Consider the following 20,698-nt stretch of genomic DNA (forward strand, 5'->3'; position numbering starts at 1 on the left):
GCTAAACTGTCCATTTAAAAGGACAGGTGAGGGGCGCCTGGGTGGCTTAGTCGGTTGGGTCTGTGAGTTCGAGCCCCGCATCAGACTCTGGGTTGACGGCTCAGAGCCTGGAGCCTGTTTTGGATTCTGTGTCTCCCTCTCTCTCTGACCCTCCCCTGCTCATGCTCTGTCTCTCTGTCTCAAAAATAAATAAATGTAAAAAATAAGAATTAGAAGAAAATAAAAGGACAGGTGATCTGTTCAGTCAGCATCTCTAGGTGTTTGGGGAACAGTATTTTAGATTATCTAGCCTGCCACATTGTCAGAAGTGGAATTCCAAACAGGAGGAAAATTTGTAGGATGATGTCAATTCACAGTTGAAATACTAATAAGACAATTCCTTTAATGTTTTGCTAAAATAAAATAGGTTCTATGAATCCATATCATAGATGATACAACTATGTAATGCAGATTACACAAACATACTGAACCAGGGATTAGCAAAGTTTTGTAAATGGCCAGGCAGTAAATGTTTTAGGCTCTGCAGGCCATATGGTGTCTGTAGCATATTTTTCTGTTTTCGTAACACTTTAAAAATATAAAAAGGATTCTAAGCTACCAGACAGTTCAGAAACAGGCCACAGTGTGCCAACCCCTGTATTAAATAAACATACAGAAGTAGGTGGATGTATTCTATTTTGGAAACTGCTGTGTTGGACTGCAGCAAAGCACAGATAAAAAAGTCAGTGCTGTCCACTTATACACACGAGAGGCTGTCCCAGGCAGGCCCACAGCCCACTGCCTGATAACACATGAAACTGTAGAAGAAAAAAATCATCCAATGAATCACACTGGAAAGGTCCACATCACATCCTCCCAATAAACACTACTAGGAAGCGCCAAGGTTCTCAAGTTTAGATTCACGTTTCCCACAACGTAAAACTTCCAACACTGTCACCGCTGAAGTTGACATCACGATCTTTTGACAAAGTTATTCTGGCACTCCAGAATTGTAGCTCTGTCCAGCCTGCCAGGCCCACTAGTTCGAAAACACTGACTCTTTATATGTTTGCCTGAGACACTATTTTCCGAGGTGGCTAACTGCAATGTGTCCCCAGGGTTCTGGGTACTCAGAAACTTCACCATCTCCACATCTAACTCCGACCAGGTTGAGCCTTAGCCATTTGCAATACTAGTCAGGGTTTGTGGCTCCTAGGACAAGTGATTATGTGGCAACGTCTCCTCTACTAAATAGGATGGCCCCTTGGAATGAGCATTTGTTTATGCTTAGTGACAGGCAGTCACTTTGGTGACTGCTGAAATGTACCGTGACTTCTGGCTTTAACAGTCCTTAGGTACTGAGACAGTGCAGAGAGCAGTTGCCCTTTGAGGAGAGATTTTTGCTTTTAAAGCAATTGTGAAATTGTGCAATACTGTTACTTCTTAGTTTTAATCAACCAGCTGTTGATTTTAGCAGCTATCACTACTAGCTACCCTGTCTCCCTGCTCTGTATGAACTAAGAAACAAACAACCCTACCAACTCAGTAAAGTCCTTCCTAAGGTACAGCGAACAAGGGCAAGATTTTGCACACAGGATTGTCCTTTGATTCTAATTTAGTGGCCTAAGGCAAGAGATTTTGTCATCCTGGTTCCAAATAATCCTGCCTCTGTTCATCTGCCTTGCTCTAGGAGGCAGCACAGGAAAACCATTCATATGTGGCATTTGCTATTAGGACAGAAAGTGATTTTCATAAATGAAACTGCTGGATTTGAAGCCAAGGGGCCCAAGGCCAATTTCCCTTTGAGTGAATTAGAAAATGCAGAAATGTGAATTATACAAGGTGTTTCACTGTTGCTTAAAATAGTTCTTTCCTTATATGTCTTTTTCATACTGAGAAGATATCATATAGCCCTTCTGTGTATTTTTAGAAGTAAAACTTATCTCACCAAGAATTCAGACAAATTGTACAACATGAATAGAAAGAAAGCGGGTGGGAGTCTGATGAAATATAACTGTAGTGAAAATACGTGAAGGAAACCTTAAGAAAATCTGAAGGAGAGGTGACTAACGGATCTTCTGATGGAAGAGTGAAGCACGGTGACGACTTTGGGGGGAAATGGAGAATCTAGCATCTGTGTGCCTTGCTTGTATCAAGCAACCTCCTCTGGACAAGCCTGAACAGGATCTGCTAGGGAATGAAGGGGATTTACAAGAGGGGGGCTTTCCAAAACATGTTGCTGTTTAGCTGGAAGGCTTATGATAGCCAAACCACAAAGTGTTCTCTAGAAAAATATGTCAAAATTATGTTCTCTTCTACTGCTAAGAGAATATAATCTTTTCACTGTATAACAACTGTGAGTTCTGTAGTAGGGAGTAGGGAGAACATTCAGATCTACTACGCCTGAACTTTCTCTTCTAACAATTCCGGGAATACGAGTCACAAAGATTCTCCAGCAGAACCCTGACTTGTTCAGCAATTCCGTCTTCATCTGGAATTAACATCCCAGTCTACCTGGGCCCCAAATATGTCTGTAACTCCCATGAGAAGATAATCCTCTGAAAGGAAAAGAGAACACCTGTATACCTTCTTTTCTTTCTTCTTCTCCCACCCAAGCATCTACCACACTGCCAGATATGTAAGTGCTCAATAGATTATTATTTGGAATGAATGATTTCTATCTGATTTTTTTTTCCTACAGCTATGCAACTGTAACATAACGGGTTTATCAAATACAACGTAAACTGCACCGGCAGCCTTTTCCTTAGTCCCACGGACAGCTGTCAACAGGCTTCTGAATGCATATGAATTCAAATTACCCAGGCTAAAAAGGACAAAGGTTATCAGCGAAGCCTCACTTTGGAGTTGTTTGTTTTCTATGAGAATTTGTGTGGCCTTAATCTTTCATATAGAAACAATCAACCCCTTCTTTGTGCTCTGACTCCACTCAGGTACTGTGACATCTGCTAAACATATATTATAACATTTATTGCTTTTAGGTAACATACCTCTGTATGCTTAAGGCCTAGTACATTATAAGGCACTCAATAAAGCCCATTCAAATGAATAAAAGTTATAAACAAATGTGTACTTCTCTGCATAATTTCCACACAGACTAAAAATTCTGAGTGTTTTATCTCTTTCTAAAAACATAGTAGGTGCGTACCTGTCCTCTTTATTGACTTGAGAATAATATGATCTCTGTCTGATTGCAGAATAGAAGGAGAAAGCCTCATTCAGATAGCTGGTCTCAGATGTGCGTAGGCTATGGAAAAAAAAAATCTTCATATTTGACAGTGTCTCAAACCATTTATGATGAATACTTGTTTCATTCCTCTGCTATTCCTCTACACGAGGGGATGGGAATGACTAAACTAAATTTGAATCAGCAAAGCAATCATCACATCACCCTTACAATGTGTAAAAATAATGGTAATTAAAAAAAAAAAAAATACCTCCCCACTGCTCCCAAGCCTTTTTTGATGGCAATCCAAAGTACATATTATTTTTGTTCTTTGAAGGGATTCTCCAAACAGCATTCCACCCAGTTACATCTTTCATGACCTTCCCCAAATCCATACACAGTCATTTGTCCTTTGGTTCATTTCTTCAGTTTTTTTCTCACAGGACTCAGAAATGCGCTAATCAATGTGAACCTTCAGAGGGCGATGTATTCAGTTCTCTAACATCTTTAGTTTTACAAGGGACTTCTTAAGAAAATATCCTACCCGAAAGAGTGATTTTAACAGGGGAATGATGGATGGTATCTCAAAAGACAGGAAGAGGAAGAAGTTCTATATAGTCCAAGCTTTTTATGGTATAACTGATATTACTTTATGAGACCTAGATTCCTAAAAGGAGTGCTCTTCCTTGCTTGACTCATCACTAAGGATATAATCAAAATTATCTTTATCTGCTTCACAAAACCTTTTAGATATATCTTACAAGTATGAGTTTTAAAGTATTCCCCCCAAAACCACTCATTCAAACATACAAGTTATGTATTAAGATTTAAGTGAAGCGTTTATCTAAAACGGAGATCATAATCATTTAAGTTATAAATGCGTCTGCCCAAATAAACTGTTTGGAAGGTAAGCCTTTTAAGCAAATAATGTTACTTGGAGTATGGAAGATCATTTCATAAGACTGTTTTGATTACTATGATCTGGGGTTTCATTTGTACCTCCTTAGTTTTCCCTCCTACCAAGTAAGTATACTTCTGCATGCTGTGTTTAAACCAGGATAACGCTTTATTTTTTTCCATATGCAATTCACTTACTAATAATGGTAGTATAGCTGCCCAATCTTAGAAGCAATTTCCCCTATTTGCCACCGCTTCAAGCCATACCGATTATCCAAGACTTGTCTGTTTTACATAGGAGATAAGAAAATAGAAATAAGAGACTATAAATTCCAAAAATAACCAAATCTGTAAATTTAATAGGATAAAATACCACCCAATTCAGAATTCAAATTCATGAATTTTTCATGAGATTTCAACATCATTCAATTAAATTCAAAAAGCAGTATTAAATGTCTATTTAAAGTAAGTTGAAATATGAAAAGAAACCGTTCTGAGCTAAGCTCATGAAAATTAAAAGCAACACCCCCAAATAGCTTTGACCAATAAACAATGCCTACATTAGAATGAAACCATGAATCAGCCTACCTATGTCACAGTTAATCTGAACCATTTCAGATATGACACTGTCTTTAAAAATCAGATGAGAACATTACATTTTAAATCTTAAATAAAAAGGAAAAAAATCAATTCATTTTCATTTGTGTCATGAAGAGGAAATATATTAAAATGCACCAAGAGATAAAAAGGTCAAAAGTGGGACTAATATAAAATGGACCTTCACTCTCCTGTAACTATAAAATTCCTTTACCGATGCTGCTGCTGGAACTTCCAGAGTTTGGTGTAAACATCAAAAGTTCTTCCAAAATAGGACTGCCACTGCTTCTGCCCATATTGTGGCAAATCTCTGTAATACAAACAAACATGTATTAAATCAATTTCTTATGCTATTTGGAAATTAGGTCTTGTGATGGTACAAACTGGATATATTTAAAACATTTGCATTCAGGCTTTCTTTTACTTAAGTTTATTCATCATTGAGAGAGAGAGACAGAGACAGAGACGGAGCACAAGCAGGGGAGGGTCAGAGAGAAGGAGACACAGAATCTGAAGCAGATTCCAGGCTCCAAGCTCTGACCTGTCAGCACAGAACCCGACGTAGAGCTCGAACCCACAAAGCGTGAGATCATAACCTGAGCCAAAGTCGGACACTCAACCAACTGAGCCACCCAGGCACTCCCAGTCTTTCTTTTAAAAAAAAGTAACAATTTTGGGAGTGGAAATGGTTCTATAACAAGAGCTCAGGACATGTTCTTTCCTATTCTTCCCTCCTATCTCTGTTCATCCTTAGTCTCCTTTGTAGATGCCTGTTCCACGAGGTTTCTAGCACTCTCTTCCCTCTCCCTGGCTGATATTATTCACAGTCACTTATAGACTGATAATTCCAAATGTTTATTATCTTCATAGAAGAACTCAGCACTTTGAAAAACATTCCACTATCTAGAAGTGGATGTGCAGGTGGTATGGTTGTCCTCAATTCTTCTATCCTCTCCCTATGGGTGACACTATACACCCCTGTTCTTGGCCCTGGTGACTCACCGTCCACCCCTTAGAGACAAACTCCTCCCTGTCATAAGGAACATGGGCCTGGCCTTAAGACTTGCTTTGGCCAGTGAAATACAATGGCAAGTTACCCACACCATGTCTGAGAAGATGACGTAAGAGATACTACATAGTTCAGCATTTTTACTTCCCAACAACCTAAGACCAAGATAGGGCTGTTCCTCAGCCTGGAACACAGAGTAAGACACACTTAATGGAACCTCAGAACTGAAGACATCTTATAGCTAACATGGGAGCTAGAAACAAGTCTCTACTGTACTAACGCACTAAAATGTTGAAGTTGTTACGGCAGCCTTATTGAGAAAAACCCGGTACAGAAATGGATACCAGGAATGGGTTATTTCCATAACAAATACACAACATATGTAACACTGGCATTGCAATTTAGCAGCACCAAACCGTTACTGAAGGCTGGAAAATGATGACACATAGAATACAGCGGCAAAACAGCATCTGCCTGCAATCACTTGGAAAGGAGATGAAGTGACTAACGAACTTACGGATTTATACAAAGAAACTGGGAAAAGTATGTTACTAGCCCTGGATGCTATTAGCGGCACTTAACAAAACATGAGAAAGATGAACTCAGAAAAGAACTAGCTACAAGCAGGGTTGAAAGGAAAAGGGATACCCCACGAGTTCCAGAACTTTCAGAATTGAAAGATAACAACAATTTCTAATGCATACAAGTAAAAGATACAATTGAGAGATGCTGGCTATAAATGCCACTTACAACTGAGTCTCACTCTCAGGGCAAAACCTCTTCATTAAAGCCCAAGAATAAATCCATGAGGGACACCTGGGTGGTTCAGTCTGTTAAGCCTCCTACTTCAGCTCAGGGCATGATCTCACAGTTCGTGGGTTCGAGCCCCACGTCAGACTCTGTGCTGACAGCTCAGAGCCTGGATCCTGCTTCAGAGTCTGTGCCTCCCTCTCTCTCCCTGCCCCTCCCCAACTCACGCTCTGTCTCTCAAAAATGAACAAACATTAAAAAAATTTTTAATTAAAAATGTCATTTTTTTAATTAAAAAAATAAATCATTTGACTTGACTAATATGACAGAACTAGAATTGCAGTCATCAATTTTCCCTTATTCTTGAGACTCGGCTCTATTCTATTGGTTTTTCTATTTCCTCATTAACATTCTGTTAATTATTACAGCTTTATAAAAAGTGTGGCATCTTTCTTCTTTTTAAGGAACACCACGGCTGTTCTTGATTCCCTGTACTTGCCCATGACCTTTAGCATTAGCTTATGAAAGTTCTACCAAAAAAAAAAAAAAAAAAAGTCCTAATGGGTTCTAATGAGACCTCAATGAATCTAGACATCCATTTGGAGAAATGCCATATTAAAAATAATTTTTAGTGTTGGGGCACCCGGGTGGCTCAGTCCGTTAAGCATCTGACTCTTGATTTCCACTCAGGTTATGATCTCATGTGCGGAGCCTGCTTGGGATTTTCTCTCTCTTTCCCTCTCACCCTGCCCCTCCCTTGCTCACACTTGCACTCTCTCTCAAAATAAATAAATAAACATTAAAAAAAAATAACACAATTAAAAGAAGTAACTTTTAGTGTCAGTAGTATCTCTTTCCATTTATGTTGAAAATAATCACTAAATTTTACAATGCTTTGCACAAAGGTCTAATATTTCTTAGTTCACATTACTACAATGTCTCATATTTTTATTGATTTGTGAAAAGTATCTGTATTTTTTAAGTTATGTCTTTAAATTATTTTTTGATGGTGGAAAGTTTCAGACATATACAAAAATAGAGAATAGTACAATGAATCCCCATATACCATCCCAAGCTTCAGAGATAATAAATTTGGGGCTGATCCCTTCTACCTGCGGTTGTCAGATAAAAGTGTTCTTGTTTGGGGGCCCTCCACTCCTTTTCATTAATCTACCTGTCTGTGGTAATATAACTTTGTCTAAATCAATACCCCTCTGATCACCACTAGCACTATTTTCAATTAAGAAAAGAAGGGCAGGCTATATTTTAGAATGATCCCTATAACCCAAATGTCTACTAAAATACTTAAAATAGAGAAACACTGAAATGTCCCATAGTAAAAGGAGAGACTTTTAAATATAAATTCTCTCATTTAACCTAAGTTCAACTTGTATAAAAGAAATCCTTTATTATTTTTTTTTAATGTTTATTATTTTTTTGAGAGAGAGCAAGTGAGCGAGCAGGGGAGGTGCAGAGAGAGGAGAGAGAGAGAGAGAGAGAGAGAGGGAGAGAATCCTAAGCAGTCTCCGTGCTGTGAGCACAGAGCCCAACACAGGGCTCAGTCTCACAAATCGTGAGATCATGACCGGGGCTTTAATCAAGAATGCAACGCTCAATTGACTGAGCCACTCAGGCATCCCAGAAACCCTTTATTTATCTCACATAAGTAAGTAAGCTGAATGTTCTTGGTAAACTATACTAATATATAGAAATTTGAGGTAGTATTTTATTGTTTGGTTGTTAGGGGGTGGAGGGAGAAATCCTTCCAGATTTCATACATACACAGTATTTGTGTATACAGGCACAGTATTTATCTTGTTTTGTAATGTCAACTTTTTCACTTAATATACAATTAACATTTTTTCATGTTTAATATAAACATATGTAGCACGGTGTATAATACACATACATATTTGAGATTAGAAGAAAGAGTCCCCCCCCCACACACACTCACACACAAAGCTGCTATATATTTTTTAATTTACTTAACAAAGGATACATAATTTCATTGAAATAAGACAGCTACAGAGCAGAAACAGGTATAGCTTATGTTTATAAAGCATTTCTCTTTTTTTAAATTTTTTAAAATTTATTTCTTTTGGGAGAGAGAGTGAGAACACAGGGGAGGAAGAGAAAGAGAGGGGAGAGAGAATCGCAAGCAAGCTCTGTGCTGTCAGCACAGAGCCTGACGTGGGGCTCAAATCCACAAACTATGAGATCATGACCTGAGCCGAAACCAAGAGTCGGGGGCTTAACCAGCTGAGCCACCCAGGCGCCCCTGTATAGCATTTCTCCTGCCCCAGTCAGGTATCTTGCTATTGGTGACACTTGCCCTGCAATTAGACAAGGTATAGTTACTACATATAATTCTACCAAGTGCTAAGTACTACAAAGGCCAGAGAATGTGATGTGAAATATGATTTCTACAATCAAAGAGCTTATTATTTAGTTAAATAGAAAAGACTAACACACGTACAGAAAAAGAAAATATAGCACATAAGTATTAACTTATATGGTACTGAATAAAAATAACAGAAGACTGTAGAAAAGAGATATATTGGAGGGCTTGAGGAGTCAGGGAAAGCTGCTTAAAGAGAGAGATATGGATACGCAAAAGAGAAAGAAGAGATCATCAGAGAGAGAGAGAGAGAGAGAACTAAGATAATATGTAAGAGGAACAAAGGCAATTATCAGCTAATAAAACCGGAGCCAGACCTCATTCATGCAACTGTGGACAGCTAGTGGTGGATGGCCTCCCTCAGACATCTCACCGTTGCCTGGCTGGCAGCAAGGGTGCTGGGTCATGTGTTTCTCATCCAATAGGCTAGCTCAGTTTCCATGAGGTTGGTTGCAAGGATCCCAAAAGCAGCAAAAGAGAGGGCGGCTCTAATGTGCATCGTTCTTTTTTGATTCTTTGCATCATGTTTGCACCACCCCATTGGCTAAAGGAATCGTCACGGCCAAGCCCAGAGTCAGTGTGGGAGGGGATGACTCAGGGGCATGGATACGAGGAAGGGAATGATTTTTATAGACAATCTACCACAGAGATCTTATATTTTTTTTCTTTCTTTTTCAATTTTGAAAATAATAGAAGTCTCTTTTAAAACAAAAATGCTAGACAGTATATAGAGTAAGAAGTAAAAAACACCCTATTGTTTTCCCCCTCAATTCTAGCCCCCAGAAATAACACCATTAAGGATGCATTTTCTATGTACATTTAAGTAAATATGTGAGTTTTTCTATTATTTTACATAAATGGGATCAAACTACATATAATGTTCTATAACATGCCTTTTCACATGTCTTTTAAATTTAATAATATGTCAGGGTTTTTAAATACACACATAATTATATCAACATTTACTGTATACAATAAACAAACTATTTAACCAATCCCTTCTTAACATTTATATTGCCTCTAGTTTTTCCCTGTTATAAAAATGCTGCTGGGGCGCCTGGGTGGCTCAGTCGGTTGAGCATCCGACTTCGGCTCGGGTCATGATCTCACAGTCTATGAGTTCGAGCCCTGTGTCGGGCTCTGTGCTGACAGCTCAGAGCCTGGAGCCTGCTTCAGATTCTGTGTCTCCCTCTCTCTCTCTCTCTCTCTCTCTCTGCCCCTCCTCCACTTGTGCTCTGTGTCTCTCTCTCTCTCTCTCTCTCTCTCAAAAATAAATAAACATTAAAAAAAGAAACGAGAGCCAAGTTACGGAAGCAGCCCAAGTGTCCACGACTGATGAATGGATAAAAAACATACACCATGGAAGGGCGCCTGGGTGGCTCAGTCGGTTAAGCGGCCGACTTCGGCTCAGGTCATGATCTCAGGGTCCGTGAGTTCGAGCCCCGCATCGGGCTCTGTGCTGACAGCTCAGAGCCTGAAGCCTATTTCAGATTCTGTGTCTCCCTCTCTCTGACCCTCACCTGTTCACGCTCTGTCTCTCTCTGTCTCAAAAATAAACATTAAAAACAAATTTTTTTTTAAATGCTGCAATGAACACCTTCATACTAATAATTTTGAATAGTTATGTGATAACGAGTAAAAGGTAAATTCTGTAAGTGGAGTTAATAAGTGAAAGAAGATATGCATTTCTCTACCAGATGTTAAGACAACAAATAAAAAAGCAAAAGGTTTCCCTACATGAAATTTTCAGGTATACGTAACACGAATGAGCTCCTGACTGCATTTTAAAATCCATTTCCGGGGCGCCTGGGTGGCTTGGTCGGTTAAGCGTCCGACTTCGGCTCAGGTCATGATCTCGCGGTCCGTGAGTCCGAGCCCCGCGTCGGGCTCTGGGCTGATGGCTCAGAGCCTGGAGCCTGTTTCCGATTCTGTGTCTCCCTCTCTCTCTGCCCCTCCCCTGTTCATGCTCTGTCTCTCTCTGTCTCAAAAATAAATAAACCTTAAAAAAAATTTTTTTTTAAAAATAAAATCCATTTCCATTATCCTTATGATAAGGAGAAAGTCATTTCAGATTATAGAAATAGGTTAACTACAGACACCAGTTTCCACATTTATTGCAAGTTTTCCTCTTTTTTAACGTCTCCATGTACCTCCAGCGAGAAAGAGCTAATCAGATATTTTAAAATTGAAGTTGCCGCCAGAATCTTTAAGACTCTTATCATGTAGCTGCTGCTAGGAAGACTGTGTTATTACATAACAGCATTAAGTTGCAACATCACCATCACCTCCACGGGAACTGACAACTCTTGGGTGCTTCTTTACCGATAGTGTGTGAAGTCTTTAGGCAAATTTTCAAGGAAGCATGTGCTTCCAAGTTCTTCTGAGTTTCCCAACTGACAGATTTAATAAACCTCAGTAATACATTCTGTTACGAGAGAAAACAGAACTAGATACAACTCAGTGCTTTGTGTCATGACTATGTATATAATTTCAAGTGTTCAGCGTAAAGGGCTTTACGGAAGGGAATTTTGTATGAGGGCTGAAAGCACATAATTGGTGATCCAAAAGGCCAAAACAAGTAAGTGGTAGTATACAAATATTTTCTGATATAGCTATGAACAATGCTGGCCAAATTCTATAGTATTTTCCTCAAAACAATTTAGAACATCTGCCACCCCAGCCATAGGGGCACCTGGGGTGGCTCAGTCAGCTGAGTGCCAGACTCTTGATTTCGGCTCAGGTCATGATTCCAGGGTCGTGGGATTGGGCCCCGCGTTGGGCTTTGCAGTGGGCATGAACTCTACTTAAGATTCTCTCTCTCTCTGCCACTCACCCCACTTGCATGCTCTCTAAAAATAAACAGACAAACAAATAAATACATACATAAAAATAAAAACAAAAACTCAGGGGCACCTGGTTGGCTCAGTCGGTTAAGAGTCCAACTCTTGATTTCAGCTCAGGCCATGATCTCACTGTTACTGAGTTTGAGCCCCTGCACTGTAAGTGCAGAGCCTGCTTGGGATTCTCTTTCTCTCTTTCTCTCTTTCTCTCTCTCTCTCTCTCTCTCTCTCTCTCTCTCTCCCCCGCCTCTCTCTCTCTAACCCCACGCTCGCTCAAGCATGCGCATCCTCTCTCTCTCTCTAAATAAACAAACTTTAAAAAAAAGTAATAATTAGAGGCACCTGAGTGGCTCAATTGGTTAAGCATCCGACTTTGGCTCAGGTCATGATGTCCTGGTTTGTGAGTTCAAGTTGTACATCAGGCTCTCTGCTGTCAGTGCAGAGCCTGCTTTAAATCCTGTCTCCCTCTCTCTCTCTCTGCTCCTCCCCTGCTCATTCTTTCTCTCTCAAAAGTAAGTAAACAAACATGAAAAAAATAAAAAAATAGTAATAAAAAAATTAAAACGCAGCTATACAGACAGGAATTTCTTTTTCAACACAGAGTTAAATTTTTGTTTAGCTTCCTAAAGGCTAAGTCCTGTGACCACCCCTTCTCTAATAAGACCTATCACAGAAGCTAATATACATACCACTATAATTTGATTAGAGTCTAAAACTAACTAAGGTATTTTATAAAGAGGTTTAGACAAATTCCTCTACTATTCAGAGCTTGACTATGGTTTTAAACTCTGAATACATCATTTGGTTATTAATACTGATGTCAGAGATGGGAAATTAATGGTCCATAGAATTAAATTAAATGGGGCTCTGTGAATTATCCTGTAAGCTAAATGACCTGATATTTCACTTTTTGCAAAGGCACCTATGTTATAAATTGACTGCTCATATTCTTCTTCCAAAGCGTTAGTAGAAATTGAAAGTATGACACTTATCTCACTCCTTTTGTTTAAATCCTCAACTCTACGAACGAAAGTTCAGAGACTACAGTAGCAAAAAGTGTCGTGCAAATGATTAAACCTGGTTCTTATCTCAGAGATGTTTCCAATGTAATGCTGAGATGTCAAAACTTAGGAAACCTCTTCTGGGTTTCTATAAATCAACCATCCTAACTAAGCGGAATTAGCTAAGATGGCTGACACCCACCCACAACTGACATCCCAGCCCGATAGCCACCCTTCCATCCTCACGTCCGTCCTCCCTGTGGTGTGCTGCTGTGCACCATGTCCGCCATCTTGTAACTCTCTCCTTTCTGTCCTTCCTGTTCTCTTCTACTGGCTTCTCTTTCCTTAGTCCCATAGTTAAATGCTTGGCTTCTCTAGGGCATATATGTGTGTATGTAAACACATTTACACACACACACACACACACACACACACACACACACACACACACACTAAGGATCAAGGACCTTAAGCGAGTTGTCTGGGAACTCATGACCAGTAAATTGTTGAACTACGATTCAAATTCAAACCTTCTAACCCCTCATCTAATGTTCTCTTCTTTGCACCATAAGGGAAAACAATTGAGATTTTGATTCTACGTTACTAATTTCTTCTCTGTGAGCTCATTCTGCTCCCCAGGTCATGGGATGCAATTGACCTCCAACAAAGCTATGACCAAAGCTCTAGTCAAAGGCATAACTCAACTCCTCTGAACAAGGTTTTCAGTCAAGGAGCACAGTGTCCCATCACACATTCTTGTTTATACAGAGAAGACTGTATTACATACAGTGACATCTTTGTTCTAATCCATGCCTCTGTGTTCATTTGTACGCCAGACAAAATTGTGTTCAGGACTTGCAAGGCCAATCAGCAATTCCTTGTTTTAACACCGGCATGTTTGGTTTTTTTTAACCAACTGGCATACCTGGTTTCCAAATTTAGGTTTAAGAATCGATCTGTGAGTTGGAAGGTGTTGGGGGTATCCACAGGTCTAGACTGTTAAGGCTGAGTGTTTCCTTTGGGGAGGATATCTTAATGATACCACTATATCAACTTTTTAAAATTTTATTCATTTTTGAGAGTGAGAAAGAGTGCACACACGCGAGCACATGTGGGAGAGGGGCAGAGAGAGAGAGAGAGACAGAGAGAGAGACAGAGAATCCAAGCAGGCTCTGCACTGTCAGCACAGAACTCGACATGGGGCTCAGTCTCACTAATCGTTGCTTAATTGACTGAGCCACCCAGGCATCCCAACTCTTTTGTTTACTGAAGAGGGAGAAAAGCTTTTTTTGAATGAGAGATTGAGAAAAAATGCACAAGAGTGCTTGATTAGGTAGAAGGTGGACATTCCCTTTATCTCTGCATCCTGCTCCCATTGCTAGCCCTGTACCTAGAATGGGGTGGGCACAAAGAAAGCACTTAGTACATTGTTCCATTCCTAAGGATGGTTTATGAATTTGAATAACTTTGAATAATCACCCTTAGTTTGAATTTGGAAATGCCAAGCCAAATAAAGCTACGGGATGCTGTCTTCTCCTCCTGTGAACCAGCTCCAGGGGAAGTATACAAAATCTTACACTCAGAAATACATTTATTTTCCACTGGCCCCTTGCACATAGAAAAAAAAGGTTGTCAAGTTTTAAAGTCCTCTAAGGTGTTGCTGCCTTGTCCCTCCAAAGGTCTGTGACTATTTTGTAGGTATGATGTTACCCAAAGGAGTTCTACAGATGTGGATTTCTCAGAGAACCAAGAAGATGAGTGCAAGAAGCCAGGAACTGCGTCATTCCTACATCATTAGAGTATTTTCCTGTGTCACCTCCAGAGAAGAGGCTATCAGAGCTTCCCTATAAGTTTTGGGATCCTTACTCCTACACTAAGGAAAAACTTCTCTGAGGTAGCACTTCCCAAATTAGAACCCATTGTATTAACATAAGCTATTGCTTATATGCCAAAGTTTTGTTTTTCTCATTTATGAGCCAAGAAAGTAGGTGCTAATGAGGTTGTTTTGAGGATTTAGTGAAATCTATTATTCTTAAAATCTTTCCTTTTTCTCTTTACACTACTCCTGGAAGATCTTAGAAGATCACACACAAAAAGACAAAAACAAAACAAAACAAAACAAGTAAACACAAATACCTTCCCCCTTACCAATCCCTGGTCTAACCCACTAGCAATTATAAAGGTGAAGATGTGTCGGGGCGCCTGGGTGGCTCGGCCGGTTAAGCTGAGACTTCGGCTTAGGTCACGATCTCACGGTTCATAAGCTCAAGCCCCAAGTCAGGCTCTGTGCTGACAGCTTGGAGCCTGGAGCCTGCTTCGGATTATCTGTCTTCCTCTCTCTCCGCCCGTCTCCTGCTCATGATCTGTCTCTCCAAAATAAATAAAAACTAAAAAAAAAAAAAAAAATTTTTTTTAAACATTTTTTTTTCAACGTTTATTTATTTTTGGGACAGAGAGAGACAGAGCATGAACGGGGGAGGGGCAGAGAGAGAAGGAGACACAGAATCGGAAACAGGCTCCAGGCTCTGAGCCATCAGCCCAGAGCCTGACGCGGGGCTCGAACTCACGGACCGCGAGATGGTGACCTGGCTGAAGTCGGACGCTTAACCGACTGCGCCACCCAGGCGCCCCAAAATTTTTTTTAATAAAAAGGTGAAGACGTGTATTTTTGTTCCTAGCCAGGCCTGACAATTAAGATCTTAGAAAACGGTAACTTTTTAGGTCAGGTTATACTGAACTTTGATAGTCAAAAAGAACTCATTAGAAATATACTCATCTATTTTCGTGTTTAAAATTTTGGCATATCATTAAAGCTGATTTTCTGGATTCTGGGGAAAGGACAGCAGCATAGTTTCAGCTACTCAGGTACATTCCAAAAACAGACAGAAACGTTAGATAACAAAACCAAAACCCCAAACAACATCTTCAGCAAAAGTAAGTGTTATGTCACTTCAAAATTCATATGTTGAAGTCCTAACCCCCAGTACCTCGGAATGTGCATTTGGACATGGGGCCCTTAAACAAATATAGGAATTAAATTGAAACAAGGCCTTTTGGGTGGGCACTAATATAATCTGACTTGTGTCCTATAAGGAGGAGATAAGGACACACACAGAGACACCAGGGATGCGCACGTATGGAGGGATGACTAGATTTAAGTACACAGTGAGAAAACAGCCATCTCCAAGCCAAGGAGTGAGGCCTCAGAAAGAGCCAACCTTGCTAGTACCTTGATCTGGGACTTTTAGCCTCCAGAACGGTGAGATAATAAATTTCTGTTGTTTAAGCAACCCAATCTGTGATATGTTGTTATGATAGTCCTAGCAAACTAACAGAGTAAGTAATAAAGTATCCTTCAAATCCCCAAATACAGGTGGGTAGGGACAAATCACCAACAGCCAAAAGACCTGCAGGCTATTGGCATCTGTACAGGAAGAGACAGAAGAAACAAACAGGGACATCTGATGGACCTGTGAAGAAGAGAACCCCAAAACAGCCAGTATATATTCTCCAGAAAGCACAGTGGATCATTTTGTGAACAGAAGCTAAAAGTGGGAGGAATTTTGCCTGAGTCAATAGCCATACATGGGTACTGAGTACCTGAAAAGTGGCTCATCTGAACTCAAATGTATGTTAAGTTTATATAAAATATTCAGGGGGCACCTTAGTGGCTCAGTTGGTTGAGCATCCGCCTTCAGCTCAGATCATGATCTAGTGATTCATGAGTTTAGGCCCCGCATGAGGCTGTCTGCTGTCAGCATGGAGCCTGCTTTGGGTCCTCTGTTCTCTCCTCCCTTCTCTCTGCTCCTTCCCCACTCATGTTTTTTCTCTCTCTCTCTCTCTCTCTCTCTCTCTCTCAAAAATAAAAAAATAAGCATTAAAAAAGTTAATAAAATATTCAGTGTACTTCAAGGACTAAGTATGAAAAAAAAGAATGTAAAAGATCTCAATAATTTTTCTATATTGATGACATGTTGAAATAAAGTATTTTAGATATATTAGATCAAACAAATTATTAACATTAATTTCATTTTTGCCTTTTTACATTTCTTAAGATCTGGCTACTAGACAATTAAAATCACATTTGTGGTTCGTATTAAATTTTTATTAGTCCACACTTCTCTACATCATGTGACCAAGATATCCACTGCACTCTGGTGGCAGTCTACCTCAAATGCATGTGCAATTCTTTTGAGCAATAAGCCACGGAAAACCAAAATATTTATTACAAGCTTGTACAGCTACTTTAAGCATCATCTTTGAAATAACATATACTCTACTATGTTTTTAAACTTTTTAAAAATGTTTTTATTTATTTTTGAAAGACAGAGAGAGACAGAGGATGGGTGGGGGAGGGGCAGAGAGAGAAGGAGACACAGAATCTGAAGCAGGCTCCAGGGTCCGAGCTGTCAGCACAGAGCCCAAAGTGGGGCTCGAACTCACGAACTGTGAGATCATGACCTGAGCCAAAGTTGGATGCTCAACTGACTGAGCCACCCAGGCGCCCCACAGATACCCTACTATTACCGGTGTGCAGAGCTTGCCTCAAGGAAGGTATGAATTTTTTGAGGAAAGAAGAGAAGGAAGAGGGAGGGGCAGAAAAAGAAGGAAGAAAGAGGAAGGAAGGGTTGCAGGAGGGGAGGAAAGGGACAAGGGAACAGACCGTTCATCTCCCAGTTACCCTTTCCTACTTAGGAACCGGGGCATCCTAAAAATAGGCTCTTCAAGGAAGTATTGTGGGGGATTTCTTCTTTAATTTGAAATATTAGAAGCCTATTTAATCAAAACAATTTCTGCAGTTATTTTTATTTAAGACCATTATACTTCACTTTGGCACACTTCTCTGTCAATGTTTATTTGTGGCCTCCAGTGCTTATTTTGGCTATGTGTATTTGCTCTTCCAGAGTCAAATAATCAGTGATTTGGAGGCCTCTGCTGTCTCAAAGCACCAACAGTCATGGGTATCACTGGCAGGGACAGCTGTGTATCTCAAATACATGTCTCAAGATGCTGTCTTATATAATCCCAGCAAGTATTCCATTCTGCTCCGGCAGTCTTAGTCACCATGGTAACTGGAACCCTGCAAGCACTGGGGCTTTTGATCATTTTCTGACAGTATTCAAAGATATTTCTAACATGATTCTCACTTCATTACTACTGTAACTACATGCAAGAGCTATTAAAGGAAAAACACCATTCATTTTATCTATTTCTCACTCTCTTGGTCTATGTTTTCTTACACAGTGAGTGGAAACAGCTTATTTATTATGCACATAATATAAGGAGATATTTTCAGGCAAGAAAAACACTTCGTTAAGATATTCACATTTGGGGCACCTGGGTGGCTCAGTCAGCTAAGCATCTGACTTCGGCTCAGGTCATGATCTCGTGGTTCGTGAGTTCGAGCCTCCCACAGGGCTTGCTGCTGTCAAAGCAGAGCCCGCTTCGGATCATCTGTCCTCCTCTCTCTCTCTCTCTCTCTCTCTCTCTGCCCCTCCCCCACTCACGCTTTCTCTCAAAAATAAAATGAACGTTATAAAAAATACTCATGCCTAGGAAAATTAAAAGGTTCTGAGAACTTAGATGAATGACGTAATATAAGGTGGAAAGACACACCTTCAAGGGCAAAAAGGGAATTTATTACGTCTAAGTAAGACATTATATAGAAACTCTGAAGCCTTTCATGAACTGAAATGCACTTTTTTGCTCTGCTCATAAGGAGTTTAAAAGTCCAAGTGAGAGGGAACACAGGGGGTTGCTGAGGTGCTAAATGTTCTGTTGGTTTCTTTTTTTTATGTTTACTTATCTATTTTGAGAGAAAAAGAGAGGGCGAGCAAGTAGGGGAGGGGCAGAGAGAGGGAGAGAGAGAATCCTAAGCAGGCTTTGCACTGTCAGCACAGAGCCCCGTGCAGGACTTGATCCCATGACCTTGAGATCATGACCTGAGCCAAAATCAAGAGTCAGACACTCAACCGTCTGAGCCACCCAGGTGGCCCCATATGTTCTATTTCTTTATCCAAGTACAAGCCACATGGATATGCTCCATTTGTAAAAAATACATTCATAATCTTTGTACTTTTCTGCAAGTCTATTACACTGCATTGTAAGTTTAATAATTAGTTTGTGAACTCAAGAAAAATAGAGAAAGCATGAAGCAAAGCTAGCCAAAATTGATAAACACTAACAGTGAGAGGAATGTCAGGAAGGAAGGGCCCCATGTTAAAGGCTATGCTACTCTAGCTGGGTCCCTACTTTCCCATTTCCCCAAGTCCCAAAACTGGTCCAGACCACCACCAATGTATTTCTTCTTCTCTATAAGCACTATGATCCTGTTTTCTATTCAGACCAACATAGATATAAAGAGGGAAAACAACCAAAAAATTTTTTCTTTTCATTTTTCCCAAAGAAATCCTCTCTATTTCAAAAGAAATGCACTAAAACTGTATCACCCCTTGAAAAGCAGAGAGGTTTTTAATTCGCATAACTCAAAGAGCTACTTTGGAGAGGGAATGGGAGAGCAGGGTGGAGAAGAATGCCACACACCCCACAACCACCACCATGGGGAACTCAAACACAACCTACAGAACTGATAAATAGAGGCCTTTCCAACCAAGGCCTAATACTGAACAAAGCATTTTCATTTAGATAAACAAGCAGAGAAAATACACACCCCCATATGTACCAGACATTTTGAGAAAATCAACCCCCAAATATATTTGGTCTTTGGTTAGGGACCAAACTGGGCAGTAAAAGCAAACAGTCCCCGCTAAGAGCTACTAGGGTATACAGAACATCAATTTAATATAGAATTTTTGATAAATCAAGATCATGAAGAACATACTGTTTTTGTAATTCGCTCTTTTTCACTTATTTATCCACCAAATCTTTTTAATAATTCTATATCATTCTGTTTGTGTGTGTGTATGTGTGTAAAACAGATGTTCTTAAAAAGTGAAAAAAAGGAAGAGAATCAAAGTACTAATCTCTCAGGAAACTTCACACTTGCACTGCCATTAGCTACATCTCTCTCAAACAGCAACCCAAAAGCATTCAGAGAATATATATACTTTACTCACCATATTTATTACAGAAATAATTAAGGCTGTTTAAAATAAAGAGGGCCCTGGGCGCACCTAGGTAGCTCAGTTGGTTAAGTGTTCAACTCTTGATTTCGGCTCAGGTCATGATCTCACAGTTCATGGGATTGAGCCCTGCATCAGGCTCTGTGCTGACACTGTAGAGCCTGTTTATGATTCTCTTTCTCTTTCTCTCTCTCTCTCTCTCTCTCTCTCTCTCTCTCTCTCTCTGTCTCTATCCCTCCCCTGAGTCTGCGCTCTCTCTCTCTCAAAATAAATAAATATTAAAAAAAAAAAATCAAAAAAAAATTTTTTTAAAGAGGGCCCTGTACACAAAACACTGAAAATAAATCCCTGATGAATTTGCTTATCCATTCCTCTAGGCCAAAATTTATTATTATTATTTTCAAATTTTATTTTATTTTATTTTTTAAATATTAATTTAAATGACTTATTTGATTTCTTTTTGGGAGAGTGCAAGCAGGGGAGGTGCAGAGAGGGGGGGCAGAGGATCAGAAGCAGGCTCTGCACTGACAGGCTGACAGCAGGGAGCCTGATGTGGGGCTTGAACCCACGAACTGCGAGATCATGACTTGAGTTGATGTTGGACGCTCAACCGACTGAGCCACCCAGGCACCCCACGATTCTCAAATTTTAAAAATAGCACTTTGGGGAAGTACTACTCCACGTCTGGGAGGCAATCAATATATTAGTATAGAAAATACTGCTTTCAGGGGTGTTTGGGCGACTCAGTAGGTTGTGTCCAACTCTTGATTTCAGCTCAGGTCATTATCTTGCAGTTCATGGGATCAAGCTCTGCACTGACTCTGCTTGAGATTCTCTCTCTCTCTCTCTCTCTCTCTCTCTCTCTCTGCCCTTTCCCCGCTTGCACGTGTGTGGGCGTTCTCTCTCTAAATAAATAAATAAACATAAAAGAAAGAAAAAAAGAAAGAAAGAAAGAAAGCAA

At 39.9% G+C, this 20,698-nt stretch overlaps 1 protein-coding gene and 1 long non-coding RNA gene across 6 annotated transcripts in view; one reads left to right on the forward strand and one right to left on the reverse strand.

Annotated features, from left to right (window-relative positions):
- Positions 1 to 20,698, reverse strand: part of SCAI (suppressor of cancer cell invasion) — a 153,467-nt gene that overhangs the window by 52,776 nt on the left and 79,993 nt on the right. For all 5 annotated transcript variants that reach the window (XR_005792710.1, XR_005792709.1, XM_040482304.1 and 2 more), the window contains exons 4-6: positions 4,872 to 4,967; positions 4,259 to 4,345; positions 3,146 to 3,244 (exon numbers count right to left, since the gene is read on the reverse strand). Coding sequence is in view for 3 of the 5 variants with exons in the window: in XM_040482304.1 (XP_040338238.1) it covers positions 3,146 to 3,244; positions 4,259 to 4,345; positions 4,872 to 4,967 (282 nt within the window). In the remaining 2 variants the exon portion in view is untranslated. The remainder of the gene's footprint in view (positions 1 to 3,145; positions 3,245 to 4,258; positions 4,346 to 4,871; positions 4,968 to 20,698) is intronic.
- On the forward strand, positions 2,477 to 14,608 carry LOC121034987 (uncharacterized). The gene is made up of 2 exons (XR_005792711.1): positions 2,477 to 2,617; positions 14,354 to 14,608. It is a non-coding gene; the product is annotated as an uncharacterized LOC121034987 (long non-coding RNA).

Source organism: Herpailurus yagouaroundi, unplaced genomic scaffold (assembly GCF_014898765.1).
Source record: "Herpailurus yagouaroundi ecotype Mexico unplaced genomic scaffold, PumYag 160, whole genome shotgun sequence".
NCBI lineage: Eukaryota > Metazoa > Chordata > Mammalia > Carnivora > Felidae > Herpailurus > Herpailurus yagouaroundi.